This window comes from Poecile atricapillus, chromosome 3, assembly GCF_030490865.1.
Source record: "Poecile atricapillus isolate bPoeAtr1 chromosome 3, bPoeAtr1.hap1, whole genome shotgun sequence".
In the NCBI taxonomy this organism is placed as follows: Eukaryota; Metazoa; Chordata; class Aves; order Passeriformes; family Paridae; genus Poecile; species Poecile atricapillus.
Window position 1 is genome coordinate 87,651,510 of NC_081251.1, and position 14,894 is coordinate 87,666,403.

The window sequence follows — 14,894 nt, forward strand, 5'->3', positions numbered from 1 at the left end:
GGCAGCACTGCAGACCCTGTGCTTTAATCTGCACTCAGTTGATAACCAATGTCAAGAAGCTGCACTGTATGGTCCTTCCTTTAGAGAGCTCAGTTATGTCTGTGTGTAGTGGAGGGATGAAACTGCAGCTTTAAATGTTAAAATTCCCAACAGACCTGCACTGCATTTAGAGATGCACTAATAAGTTAACGACAAAATACAAACGCCTTGACTCCTGCAATTTAGAAAACTGGAGCCAAAGGAATCTTAATAATCCTGTTTTTCTTTCCCAATTAACACTGTTTACTTTCTGCATTTCCTTGACCTTGAAGAGCAATCCTGCACAATTCCACGTACTCGCCTCCACCTTCAGCCCTTCCAGCACAAACACAATATCCAGCAGTGCAGTTCCAAGCCCACAGCAGCACAGTGCCAATAAGCCTCTGCTCCCTCTCTCTGGCTGCCAGCACCTACTTTCTCTCCCTTGCCTGAAGCCTAAAACTGGCTGTACACTTGGACGTTGTCATTTGCTAAGATAAACAGGTAAATACACACATAAAGCACATTGCAAAGGGCTTGGGCTCCTTCACTGTCATTTCCAGAGGTTGCCTCAAAGCTTGGGGATGCTCACAGCTGCCTGCAAGCCACAAGCAATTGCACGCAGGCACCATTTTTTTTATTTTTTTTTTTAAAATATATTTTAATAATAGCATTTGGAAGACAGAGGGATTCTGCGCATGCCACTGCATCTGGCAGCACTGTGCCTGAGCTGGGTGCTCTGCCCAGTGGAGTGAGAGGGGAGGGAGCCAAAGTCCAGCTTAGGTTCAAACAGTTGGAGGCAGGAATATGCACAATGGGAGGAAACTGGGTACATTGCCTTTGTAAAAACAAATAAGCAACACTTTTAGAAATAAAAAAAAAAAAAAGCCCCCTCCTGAACCAGCTTGGACAAAATCCTTTCCTTCCCCCAGCAACAGAGGGATGCAGAGGCTGAAGTGTTTTCACACTGAAAGCATGGCATTGTTTGTGAGCTTTTTCTACAGTCTACAAATAAACAAAACCCAGGGAGTGTTTTGCATTCAGTAGTTAATCACAGTTGGCTGAGTGTTTTTATTTTTCTTCACTGTAAAGGCATTCTTGGTCCCCCTCCCAAACAGCTTGCTTTTTCTGAGAGATTTAATCTTGAGTGGCAGGACAAGGTGCAAAGACAAACCTCAAAACAATTCTTATTTTTCTTTAGCAAGATGTCAATATGTAAAAGCTAAGTACCCGGCAAACAGGCCCCTCAGGTTGGCAGCACAGGCTGCCAGTCAGCAGGGATAACCTTGCCCACAAAGCAGCTCATTTCACTCGGTTTTAACTCTTTAACAGTTTGTGAACTGTTCTTTAAGTGGTCTAAACAACCAAAATTCAACACAGGTTGGACCGATTTCTAGCCCTAGCTCCTCCCTGAAGAAACATCTTGTTTGTATACACCAAGCACTGACTCCAGAGGCCCAGCCTATTTTCAAATCCAAATACAGTTTTTCTTCAAAGCAACATCAAGGTACCTTTCATAAAAATGAAGGGATGATGCAATACATATATAGTGCATGAACAAGTACTTGAGCTGCTCTGCTCAGAATTAGCTTAGGTAGTTACTTAAGAGCATTGTGTTGTACAAATACAAGCCACATTTTTGCAGCCATGCCTACTAAAACAAGTGAATGACTGAAAAATACTGAATTTATTTAAATTTTATGGTTTTGCCCTAAGATCTAAAAATGGTTAGAAACAATAAACTTATGAAATCTCACCACTTATGCTCTTCACTTTGCTTCCAAGTGCTATTGCCTCTGAACAATCTTTAAAGGAGATAGTTTGTACTTAGATCTGTATCACAGGCATTAAAAAATTAATCAAACCATGTCCAAGTTGCCTGAAAGGTTTGTCTTCAGGTCATTTAATCCCACATTTTCCTTGAAGCAGGACTATGTCCAGTTGCTGGGTAGGACTACCATGGGTTTACCTAGTCCTGGCTCACCGATGTCCAGGGAGATGCCCCAACCTCTGGAGCGCACCACTTCCACTGTGGTGCATGTTCTTGTGGAAATACTGTCTGCTGTGGGCTTGGTATCCTGGAGATTTGTGCCTTTGATGGTATAATTTCTTGAGGTAGAATTTTTGGTACCTCTTCCCAATAAACACAATGCAACAGGCCTGTGAAGGAAGCAGTCACAAAACTGCCTGCAAATTCATTTCAACAGCTTCTTGCAACTTTCTTATTTATGTGTATGTAACACAGGGAGATAGATACTTCTGATGTTTCTTTAAGGTTTATGCTTTAAAATCAGGACTTAGCAAACATGGGGATCTATACAGTGATGCTGGTAATCTCCATCATCTTCTAAGTGTTTGACCTGGATTAACTTCCCTGATACTTGAGCCTACTCCAAAATATCTCAGGAGCAGAGAAGATAACAAACACTTCACACAGTATAGCTAATGTGGGGACCCTTTTGCCACAGTATATCACAGTGCTGAATACATGGTTCATTTCTGAAAAGAGCCATTACCCACGATCCATTTCTAAAGCACCACAATAAAAATAATGCCAAATTCAACAAAATGGCTATGACAAAAGCAGAAGAAATAGTCCTGACATCTACAAGCATGACAAACCAAGCAATTAGGTTATTTTTGAATCACTCTTATAAAGTACTCTAGCAATGGGTAATGCCAGAGACAAGGAATTGGATTTGCCTGAGCAAATGGTGGTGTCCTGACAGACACTACATCCTCTTCAAACCAGGCACCTCTGAGTGCTCTTTGCAGACTTGCTTTGAAAAGCCTTTTCCTTACAAGCACGTATTCACCCTTTTTGTATGAGCTTTGTATGAGCAATCCAGGTTGCTGCTAAACACCCATCCACTGGAGGAGAGGAAGGCATGATCAAGTTGTGGGGATTTTGCATGCAACCTGCCCATAATTAGCCCCAAGCAGCAGCTGAGTCACTCCCAAGAGTCCCGGGTGCTACTAGGACCAGACATGCCATGGCCCAGTGTATAATTACATACTAGCCACTACTGGGTGGAAACAGCTCCATTTACTATCTGACCCCATTAGACAGAAGCTGTCATTTCTTCTTGCCTACCAGGGCTGCTGGGTGCTCTGAGGAAGACAAACCAAATTCTCACAGTCCAAACTCATTCATCCAAATGCACCTTTCTTGCTGAAACCAGCAGATGCCATCCTCTTTCCTGGTTCACCTGTGAGCTGCCTGAGAGCTCCTCTATAGTCAAGAGGAAAATGGGTGTGTAGAGACATAGCAACCAGTGGATACAAGGGACAGGGAGATGAGTGCAGAAAGTCTAGGAAACACAGCATGCCAATAATGTCTATTTCATCAGAGAGCTGGCTCAGTTGGCCAAAACACGCAAGAAATCACCCCTAGCTGGCAGGGCTGTACTTGAGTTGCAGCTGGATTTTGCAGCTGCCTTTTCCTATCAAGGCATTAAGAGGAAACGCCTGGCTTCAGCAGCATCAGCAGCATGGCATTCCCCCCTGGCACAGCTCCTGTGTTCACTGAATGAACCGAGTCCCAGCTGATGAGCAACCAAAGCCTCCTGCAGCCAGGATCTCACAGGCTACACACAGCACCTGAGCCAGCAGAGGCCCTTTTGCTAGTCCTGTGAGGAAAAGCACAAAATGGGTCTGGGTTTTTGTCACCCCAGATTGCCAGCCTGTCACATGCAGTTCAAGTGAGGTTTGCTGGGAGGGGTGTGCAATGCTTGGGCTGTTGCTGATGCTGCAGTTCAGAGAAGAAACACAAGGCTCCAACCTCGAGCTGCTGTTCTTGCAACAGTGCTACATCCCCTTCGAAAGACACAAATAACCTCGACGGCACTGGTTTTTAAACAAGTACTGATAAAATTTTGCTGAAAGGGACAGTGGAGTAAGGGAAAGAGGGTGTGAAATTAGGATCAGCTTGAGCCATTTCAAATAAACAACAAGGAAATAAAAGGTACCCTGATTGCTGGCAGGCTTGAAGGCTTACAAAGTACTCGCCCCACCCAAATCAAGGGCTTGAAATGGAGCAGCAGTGGAACAGAAACCCCTGACAGTGTAAGATTTGCTGTTCTCTAGTACTGCTTTGCCATCCTCAGGGATAGAAAAAGCATCATTAGGGTTTAACTAGAGTTGGATGAAAACATGGAGTACCCCAAGGATCAATTTTCACTGTAGGCAGCTGCAGCACAAGGCATTAATTCTTCACCCTTTCTGGTGACAGGAAAAATGCAGGGAGCTGTAGACAAAAATAATGTTAGACTTGCAGTGTGTATTTTGCAATGAAATGCTTGCTTTACTTCCTGTTGTTTAGAACTGCTTTTATTCTTTAGCACTGCAAGAAAAACCTCCTCTGTTTTGTACTGGGTGCACATTTAAAGGTCCATATATTGTAGACTCAGCAAGTGGCAGGGCAGCCACCAAACCTTGCTTCCTTTCTGATTTCTTCATGATTTAAGACCTATTTTCAGCAGCTGATACTGGTTTCCCCCTTTCCTTTTTGCTTGGTAACTACCACTTCAACAAGATGGTTTTTGCACAGTGGCTTGGAACCAAGAACTGAGCTTTTTAACATCATACAGGGAATAGAATAAGAAAAGCAGGACTAACATCACCTATACACCATGGCCTTTTAGGGCACATGCTTAGAAATATATGGCAGAACCCTTGAGTTCTTGCAGAATAATACATTGACTGCTAGATTATTATTTCCTACATAGCTAAAATTACTTGCATGTTTCTGATATTTGTGTTGTTTACCTTCCCCAGAACAATGTTTGAAATTATTCTCTGAATATACAGAAATCAGTAAATCAAAATATTAAAAAAAACCTGCACTGTTTATAGACATTTTTCAACATTTTACTGGCTTTCCCGTAGGGGTAAACCCTATTGATGCAAAGTATAAACAGGAAAAGAAATGTCTGATCAACGCTTTATTTAGGTGTAGGCTTCCTTCAGGAAAGGACAATTCACTTTGCCACTGCTAATTTCCAAACACGGAAATTAAATGAAGAGTTGGTAAAAAGAAATGTACCCAGTGCCATCAGCATGCTTATCCTCTCTGATCTGGTAATAGTCTTTCCTCAGAATTTTTCTGTTGTGGAGAACACAACACTTGGCTTAGTAAATAAAAAACAGCTTCTACTTTTTTTTATAGCAAATAATTCTGTATTTAATGTAGGCCCACAAGATGTTGGCATACACCTTGTTACCTCGTTAAAAGAAAGAACTCAAGTTTGCTAAAAATAGCAGTAACAAGTAAGGATGAAGCAAAATTGTCCCAAGAAGAGGACAGAGACCTGAAAATAAAATCTGAAAAGAAGATGACTTAAGGGATTTTTAGTAACATTTAAGAAGTAAGAGTAACTTTTAGGTTTAATGAGGGTTACAATGCATCAATTACAGAGACGAAAGTAATTTAAGGGAAGAGTGTTCACTGGCAGTTCAGTTTGGTCACAGACTTCATTTACTTCGCAGGGCAAGAAACAGCACCCCATAATTAACAATCGTGGTCATAAATTGTATCCAAAGCTTGCTACCTCCTTGCAACACATCCTCCTCACAAAGCTAGAAAGGTGAGAAACTCCCCTTCTGCACTGACAAAGGACTTGCCCCTTCATGCCCATGTCACTGCTGCACAGACATGGTACTAAAAATGTATTTCAGACCTGCACTGGTGAGCCCCATGTGCTGCTACAGGTTTCTATTGCCTGCTGCTTCTCTGGTTAAGGGTACTGACACAGAAGGAGGTCTAAGCTGCAATCCCCACTCATCACTTAAACAGGTTTCTGAGCTCTGCTAAACCCCCAGTTTTGTATTAGGGGGCACTGCTCAATGGGGAGTATTTAATCCTTTCTTTCCTAGGTAAGAAGTCTCTGTGTAAAACCACCTTAAGTGAGACTTAAAGTACTGCACTTCATGGCTAAATCTCATCTACCAACTGATTCACCAAAGATGAAGCAAAGATTTGTAGGTTCCGGACAGGATGAGAGAAAGGGAACATAGAGAGAAACATCCCTAGGGAGGGTTTAACAATGCACAGGAGATCTGTGCTAACTCCAGCAATGATCTCTTCTCAAAAACTGACTCAAGTCTACTCTCTGTATGAATGGGCGGATGTTCAAGGACAGTGACAATACCAAAACATGCCATTTCAGCAAATGAAAAGTGCCAATCAACAAAGCAGTGGCCAGCACAAAGGAAAGATCAATGAAGGCCAAACAATGTATGGTATAGTTACTTTTTATTTATTCTTCCAGCTGTTTGTCCAGTCTTTCCAGCAAGTTCATAAAAAATCTGACTTTGAATCCATAAGATTTGGTATTACTTCTAGGACAGTAGATTATGTATGCAGATGAATGAAGGCTTGACTCTTAAGTTTGTGATTTAAGGACCTTAGGAAAACCATGCATTAGCAGGGCTTAGTAACTCAAGACTTACTGCATTCTTTCAGTCAAACTAGGACAGTGTAGAGTTTAGGCTTTTTGATATGTTTGCAATATTGCTATTTTTCTCCTACGTTTTGTGGTTCTTATAAGCCAAGAAAAATCGCCTAGGTCTGACTGCTCCCTTCAATTGCATATATCACATAATAGGGAAGGAAGTGCTGAGTCTTGGTGCTGTTAAAATGGTCACAGTGGAAATTATAGTAAAACAGGAGATAACAGAAATAACTCCAACTCATCCGATCCCAACTTTTGTGGCTAACTTAAATGCCTTCAATGGATACTTGGTTTGATATAAAATTATTCAAACAAACCCTCTTCTGGTATAGTACTTATATGGTAAATCTCCTGGAGAGAGGCATCCATTAATTTCAGTGTTTCTCATCTCAATGCCCCATCTGGAGAGCTAACACTCCCAATACTTCTGAGAACTATTAGAAAGGGATCCATAAAATACCATGTAGGTCAAACAGTGAAGGGTGACTTTGAAATAAAGAAAATGTTCATTAAGTGTAACAAAAATGCCTTTTCTTCTAATCTGAAAATTTATATTCTTATCTTAAACACAAACAGTACAGTTTTTCATATTTTCTATCTTTTTTTTTCTTCAAAATATTACCAATTGTACCATGATGTTAAAATTGGACTGAAACTATTAATTTGTTTCTACGTATGTTAGTGAAAAATTGGTGAAACTACTGAATTCAATACAATTAATTGCTGGTTTAGGCTTTTAGTACCCTCAAAATATTTTCTTACATGGCTTCTAAAATTATTTAATAATAAAGCAGTTCATTGTTCAGAATTACTAGGACTGAGGTGAAGGCTGCATTTTTGGTTGAGAATAAATCTAAATTCTGAAGACTGGACCTCTTTTCAAACTATTTTGCAATTGCTATCCTTTAAATTATGATAACTTCTGAAAAGATAAAAAAAAAATAAAAATAACTGGTGCCACTTGGGCAATCAGGTATATAAAGCATTGTGTTCCTGGTGCAACTGGTGAACTTTGATTCAGTACAACACTGAATCAAAGACAAAGTTATAAAATTTAAGATTCCAGGAATGTACTGATGCAATTTAAGGGTTTGGTTTATACTTTTTGAAGATGGCTAGAGATTGTTTCTATCAGATTTTGAACACTATGAGAACAAATGTTTTTCATTAGCCACCCTCCTTCTCCTACCCCATTCACAAGGTCGGCTTATTCTTGAATATGTGTCTGTGGCTTTGGCTTTTACCTGAAGAAATGTAGAAGTGAGATCATTCCGGTATACTAAACAATATTTTGTTCTTAGTCACTTGATGTTGTTCAGTTATGATTTTACTATCCACATAAAACCATTACCTTCCACATCTGCTTTAAGCATGCAAAAGCCTCATGCAATACCTCCACAGAGGGAATTCAGGCTCAGACCTTTGAAACTGTTGACAGATCTTAGGTAATGCACAGAGAATCACAAAGGGCTGGGTCACAGGATAGAATACGCCTTCTCTGCAGGCTTACAATAAAGCTTCTGATTTTGTTTGCAGCTTAATTTTCAGCCAAGAATTTCAGTATTAAACATAAATTAAATTTTGCCTACAAACTAGCTAAAATACTTGTAGTTTCTAGAGGTGAATTATTAAGCTCCACTACTCAAAACCCATCTGTATTTCCATAGGTGAACATAAACCCTGAAAAGCAGTATTTTTCATGCAAAATAAGTTAGAAAGGGTAGGAGAATACTGCCAATCAAGTTTACGAGACTTCCTTGCATGTGATGCTGTAGTGAATAATTTAAAATTAAATATTTTCCAGTTCCACTGTATCATCTGTGTATTATTCATTTAGTTCCTTGTATTTAGCAGAAGTAGAGCACACTTTCCAGATACCATTTATAAGCAACATACTCTGTTAATTTTATTCCTTACTGGAAAGTACCTTAGTCTATTCAAAAATTAATTGGGGAAGTGACATTGTGAACATTAATCCCAACTGGTGTGCCTGACACAAGCAGGAAAGGAAGGATGAATAGGTGGGATTTTGCATTTGGCATTTCAGAATTAGCCGAGATAATGTTTCCAGTTATATACACTTGAAAGTATTTTCTGAGAAGATGTGCTGAACTTAAACATTAAGCTAAATACCTATAGCCCTACCTTATTTCATCAGTTATTTTCCAAGACATCATTCATCCCTTTGTTGAGAGTTTGCTTCTTAGCAGCATTTATCTTATTTGGAAAAATTACAGGTTTATGAAAGAGCTTTATTTTGTTATTCTGGTTTAGTTACTAGTTACTTGCATGTTGGTACTAAAGAAGTAGAACTTTTTTGTAATTGCAAGGGGCACTCATTAGGAAAACACCAAAATTGTACAACTGGAGATAAAAACAAACCATAAAAGCCTAACATTTCACATAATATGAGCTTTCAACAGAAGTATTAGAAAAACCACCAAACCTCTAGCACCCTGCCATATTAACTTCAGACCAACTGGAAAGGCACTCGGAATTGAAGTGTGCAACTCATATCCACACCTGTGAGAGTAACAACCACAGTGAGACAGAAACCTCCAAGGCAGAACATGGCACTGTACATCCATTAGGCATTCCTGGTACATACGGCAGTTTTATGTTTTCTTAGGATAAGCTGAAAATGTTAACTAAATATACACATAACATTGTATTTCCATGGGGAAAAACAATCCCTTTTAGACCATCTGAAGACAAGGAAACAAGGCATAACATACAGGACATTGTTGGCACAAGAAAGTGTTAACATATCAATACACACCCTTTTAAATTTAATCTAATAGATATATAAAGCGATAGATAGTGATGGTGATATATATATATGGTGGTGGCAGAGGCAAAAGGGCAGGACTAATACTAAATATTTAGTTCTAAGCATGCTAGTGAGGTCTTTGTTTCAAAAACTGAAGCTACCAAAACCAGTTCAGAGGCAAGAAAGCACCTATTCAAGACAGTCCAACCCATTTCCAAGCATTCTTCTTCTGGGCTGATATGTGCAGACTGAAGGATCTGTCCAGTATAGTTTCCATGCCCAAAGCTGTCTAAAGCTTCCCATTAGCAAATGCTGCCTCCTGGAACTGAGGGACAAATGTCTTGAAATATGTCCTAGTGAAAAGAACAGAAAATATATGATTAGGAAGGAATAATTTTAAAAGCATGAATTGAATCACTTCTTTCCCACGTTTCCTATTTCCCGTATGTGGAAAAGGCTTTACATATGGTACAAAAGGCCCAAAGACAGACAAGGAATGAAGCAGGAAAATAGTGAAGAGAAGTCAGAATATGTGTAGAAGATAAGCTCTTTATCTGTCTCAGAAACCTTGACACAATACTGTCACTGCTGATGGCAGCAGTTTACATAAAATGCAGCAAATAAATACTAACAACATTGTATGAACTGTAATTCCTTTTATTAAACTTCAAAATTTATAGGATAATGTTCTTTTTAAAAGTGTGCTCTGTTTATTTTGAATCTTAGTCTGTATCTTCTTTACAAAGGATGAAGTGACTCATAAATCCATAAAATGAACTAATCTTACACATCCAAGATTGAGTTAGAACTGTACCTTTGAGGTCTTTTTGCTGAGATACTCAACCATGTAATAAATGTATTTTACATATCCCAGGGATGCCCTTTACCTGCCAGTTATATTAGAAGTTGCTTCACCATTCTGCCTTTGGTTTCTGCTTACCATGTTTTGCGCCAAACTTTCACTTTCTCCTTTTATTTTTTTTAATCTTGTTTTCTATTTCTATCACTGATTTCTATGAATTTTTCTCATGTTCTCCTCACCAAGAAGAAATCTAAAGTGAGAACAATGTCATTTATTAGAGCTGCAATGTCATTTATTAGATTCCTGATCTCTCTGCTGGTTTACCTCCTGAAGCAAACACACACTGATCAGCTTCCCAATCACTATGTGTTTCATAACTGCAGTAGAAGCTTTGGCAATCACTGAACAACAATCATACCTCCTCACACCTGAAAACATTGCAAGACCATGAAGAGAACACTCCTCTCTCTTTGTGAGGTTGAGCCTGGCAAATTAATTAACAGCTGCAGTCAGCTCTTGTGCATAAGCTGTAAAAATACACAAGATGCTGTCCAAAGATTAAAAGAGCAAAGGAAAGTAAAAGCATTTCTGGACTGAGGAGCTGATCCCAGAAATGGAAACCAGAAAGAGGACAACCAGCACACACATTTTATAGCATATAGAGATTGCGCTGTGTGTTTACAGAACACACTTTGGTTTATTGAAGCAAAGTTCAGAAAACAACCCTCATAAACATGCCTACAAAAGCCACTGTTCATGCTGGCACATAAACCAGCACATACCACGTACATAAACCAGCTGAGAAGGTCTGCCTGTGCCCTGATCGCAACAGCTGAGTGCCATTTCTGTATCTGTTTTTCCTACCATACCTTTGAAATTATAGCTTTTGTAAGTCCTGATTAATTCTACGTATTTTGCTAGCTCAAGGAGTACCACCTGCATGTTATCAATGTCAGGATCTATCCCTTTTACTTGTCCTTGTTTTATCTGTCCTAACATTTAATTATGCTTCTCTGCTTGCTTATTTTAAATAGCTTCTCCCTTCCCCTTTGGTAGCTTCTCTGCAGACTCTCTTCCATGCACATAATCTTAATTGACTTGATTAATGTTACTTAAAACTTCTCTCTTCCAAAACTGTAGAAATTCTTAATCAATCATTAAATGGGATACAATCAGAACTATTTTCCTACGTGTTATTTATTTTCCTTTATAGCATTTCTGTGCTTTGTATTAAACCCACACTTACTCCATTATATGCAGTAATTATATATGCCTTTTCTGTTAGGTAAATTCCAGAATGAATGCTTATGATACCACAAACACCCTCCCACACCAGCTTTATCTACACTTGCATCCTTTCTTTTCACTGATTCCTGCAGGAGAGCTTGTATCCTTTGCTGCAAAACTGAGTCTAACACCTCCCTACATTCTGATCAGATGTACTGTTTCAAAGAGGATGTTATTTCACTGGTAGTTCGTATGAACCTCTTGGTGATGTTCCACATACTAAAAAAATTCCTTCAGTACTTCATAATTTTAAATGTCCACTTCTATTTTTTTTCTTTTTGTCCCTTAAAGTACATGCTTAAAGTTGTCCTTATAATTTTGGTCTTCTCCAGACTGAAGCAAGTACCCACAAGGGTACTCAGGTTATATTCCTCCATTTCTGTCCCTCTCCAATACACCTTAAGTATCTCAGATAAAAAAAAAATCAGAGATAATTATGGTTCATCACACATACACACAAAAAAAATTAAAAGTGCTCCCTTAACCCCCACAAACCAAAACAAAAAAGGCCCTGCTAAGAGATCCAAAAGCCCAGTATACCTGATAGGACTGTATCAGCTACAGCACACTTAGTAGATTGAGGAGAAAAGACAGGGAAGTAGGAGAAGGTAAGTGAAACTCCCTAATGAACACTGGAATTTGTTTTCTGAATTTTTCCTTTTCATCCAAAGTTTGGAACAAAACCATGTGTTAAAATACCTGAATTTCCTGTGAAATGGAAATTGCAACATTTTAATTACAACAATCTCGGCAGAGATTAGCAGTAAGGAGGAAAAGAAGCACCAATCACCTTCTGAGTAAGTCTCATCTATCGACCAACTGGCATTGAAGTCAAAGTGCACGTTTCTGCTCAAACAGGACCATGAACTATTATGTCACAACAGATGACATGAAATAACTTTAAGAGAAATACAAAATTTTTTGAAGGACAATACTCTGCTATAGACTGCATGGTAAAGGCAGCATCTTTCACATGCAATACTACTAATTACAGAGTTGAGTGTTGAGTACAATCAACACTCATGTAAAGAAAGCATGATGAGTGTTGCATCCTTCCCACAATGGTTTACATCTCAGCTTAAATGGTGTTTAAAGAGTTGATTTATTTTCAGCCTAGACTGGGTGCCAATCTTCATACACTTATGAGCACATGTCTAACTCTCTGTTGAACTTCTTATAAGACCCTATTGTTTTTTGTCTATTTGTTTTTGTTCCCTCAAATGGTCATTTTTCAAGTTCAAGGTAGTAAGTTACGAGGTTTCTATGGAAATTTTTCTTCCTCACTCCAGAAAACAACACATCTTGCTGTAGTTAACGACTATATCTACTTGACACAGTACAATGAATCCCAGGTGCTATGCTCAAGGACGTCTGTTGAGAGTAAAGCACTTCTCTTTCCTTCACCTTATTATCCAGTGGAAAAAAAGTCTTGCTTTTATTGTAAGTGGTAAGTATCTAAAAGAAGGTAGAATTGGCTTACCTGCTGTTTACATATTTTCCAGTGATATGGAACACTGAGTGTGGTACAAGGTCTCCAGAAGACCATACATCTCTAAATCCCAGGGTGTGGGTTTGCCATGCTTATAATGTTCTTTACTCAGAATACACGTGCTTTTGTAAAATTTCATTCTAACTGTACTGTTTTTTTCCCAGGGTAACTTAGTGCTGGGTTTTTTAAATGTGGTTGCTAGAAATCTGCATTGACCACTCGATAATACCTTTTGCCTTCACATGTCTATGCTGAAAATCTGGAAAGACTTTAAATTATGTAGCTGCAATCTCCCATCAAACAACACATCCCATACATTTACAGTGAAAGCATTCTAACACCAACACACTTGATTTCTGCTGTTGATTTTGCTGGACTGGTACTATAGCAAACTACACAATTGTGCTCTAGTTACTGCTGCTGGTGTAATAAAGTTAAAAGGGTTGTTTAGGTGTTTCTCTTAAAATCTTCAGGTGGTAAATTCAGAGCACAACATCAAGACTCAAACTCTGTGAGGAAAAAAGCATACACAGCATTGTATCAATGACATTTCTGCTTTTTATGTCTAGGACAAGGACTATCATCATGGGGTGATGAATCATCTTCCCAAGTCATCCACAAAATACATTCCCCTTAAACTCCTCAGTTTATGACTGCCAAGATTTCCAGCATGCTGATCTCAAATTCACCCATGCTAGCCCTATTTGCACTCATGTTTTACTTGTTTCAGCTCAAGATGTGGGACTTTCAAGTGCTTTTTCCATCAAGAGATAATCTGAGGAAAATGAAGGGGATGAAATCATCATGATGGTCCACATCAAGAACAGACTTAGCAGTACAGCAACACTTTTACTACCAGCACAATGCCCCTGTTGGCAAATTAAAGCCCTTGAGCCACAATTTTAATCTTTTCACAAAGACATAGATAGAGACCTTCTCTCACTGCATCAGATCAGAAAGCAGACTCATTTCTCATCAGAAAGCAGACTCACAATATTCCATTTGGATTTTTTTCCTACTCCTGGCTTTGAGAGCAAACTTTATGCTTAAATACTACCCATTATTTCAATATTTTAGTTAATTCTTGTAAAATATTTTAGTAAGTAGTGCAACTGTGGTTTAATTCTTTAACTATTTGGCTCTAATTATAGACCCTTAGGGTATTCAAAATCACAGTATCCAGTGTGTTTGACAAATACATCCATTCTCTCCTGCTCCAGACAAGGCACACAGGAAAATATGAGTTCTTTTCTTCAACTTTTTCAAGTTAATAGATCTGACTTGGGCAGGCACTCCTACAGTCATGGTGATCTCGGACTAGTTCTATTTAATTCTTCCAAGTCTTCTAGTGTAAGGTGTGTAGATAGTACCCCATTCTCCTCAGTAGTTCTCTACTGTCTGAATTGTCTCTACTGTCTAAATTGAGTTTGTTTGAATAATCCTGGGATGGAGGTAAGGAGTGAATTGTATCCTGTCCAGCTGTTTGAGATACAATCAAGAATCCCAGGCATTTTTCCCAGCTGCTGTCCACTTCTTTTGAAGGAATTGTACCTCCAGGATTTACATCAGTTTGCATCCCATCTTACTTTCCTGCCATGCCCTAGAAGGACTGCTTCAAGACATCTACAAGTTTCTTCAAATTCACTGAATCCTGACAGAAAAACAACTCCATAGATGACTGATCTTCATAAATTAGCTAGAACAGCAATATTTTCCCCTCTTTCAATTAAATTTGGTGAAAACAGGAATTAAGAAGGGTATAGGTCAGAGTGAAGGATAGACTGAGGCTTCTTGAGGTTTTTGACCTATTCCTTCCAGACTAGTATTATTATGCTGACACTTTGCAATAAAATCTTGTTATATAGACTATTTCAACACTATAGCCATATTAGAATTATAAAAGAGCTATTCCAGGCTTTATCAACATCACCTGATTATTCACTTTCTGAAGTACAAAGTATTTTTGCATGGATCATACATATGTAGTGTGCCTTTGTATTTTTATGTTCCTGTTGAAACTTGTTTTGACACAGTGAAAACTTGTTTTGAAAACACTGAACACCTACAACAATACCT

General features: G+C 38.8%; 1 protein-coding gene across 3 annotated transcripts in view; it reads right to left on the reverse strand.

Moving 5' to 3' along the window:
* Positions 1-6,254: 6,254 nt before the first annotated feature.
* Positions 6,255-14,894, reverse strand: part of BABAM2 (BRISC and BRCA1 A complex member 2) — a 171,758-nt gene continuing 163,118 nt past the window's right edge. For all 3 annotated transcript variants that reach the window (XM_058836505.1, XM_058836503.1, XM_058836504.1), the window contains one exon: positions 6,255-9,593. In XM_058836505.1, coding sequence (XP_058692488.1) covers positions 9,430-9,593 — 164 coding nt within the window. In that variant the 3' untranslated portion in view covers positions 6,255-9,429. The remainder of the gene's footprint in view (positions 9,594-14,894) is intronic.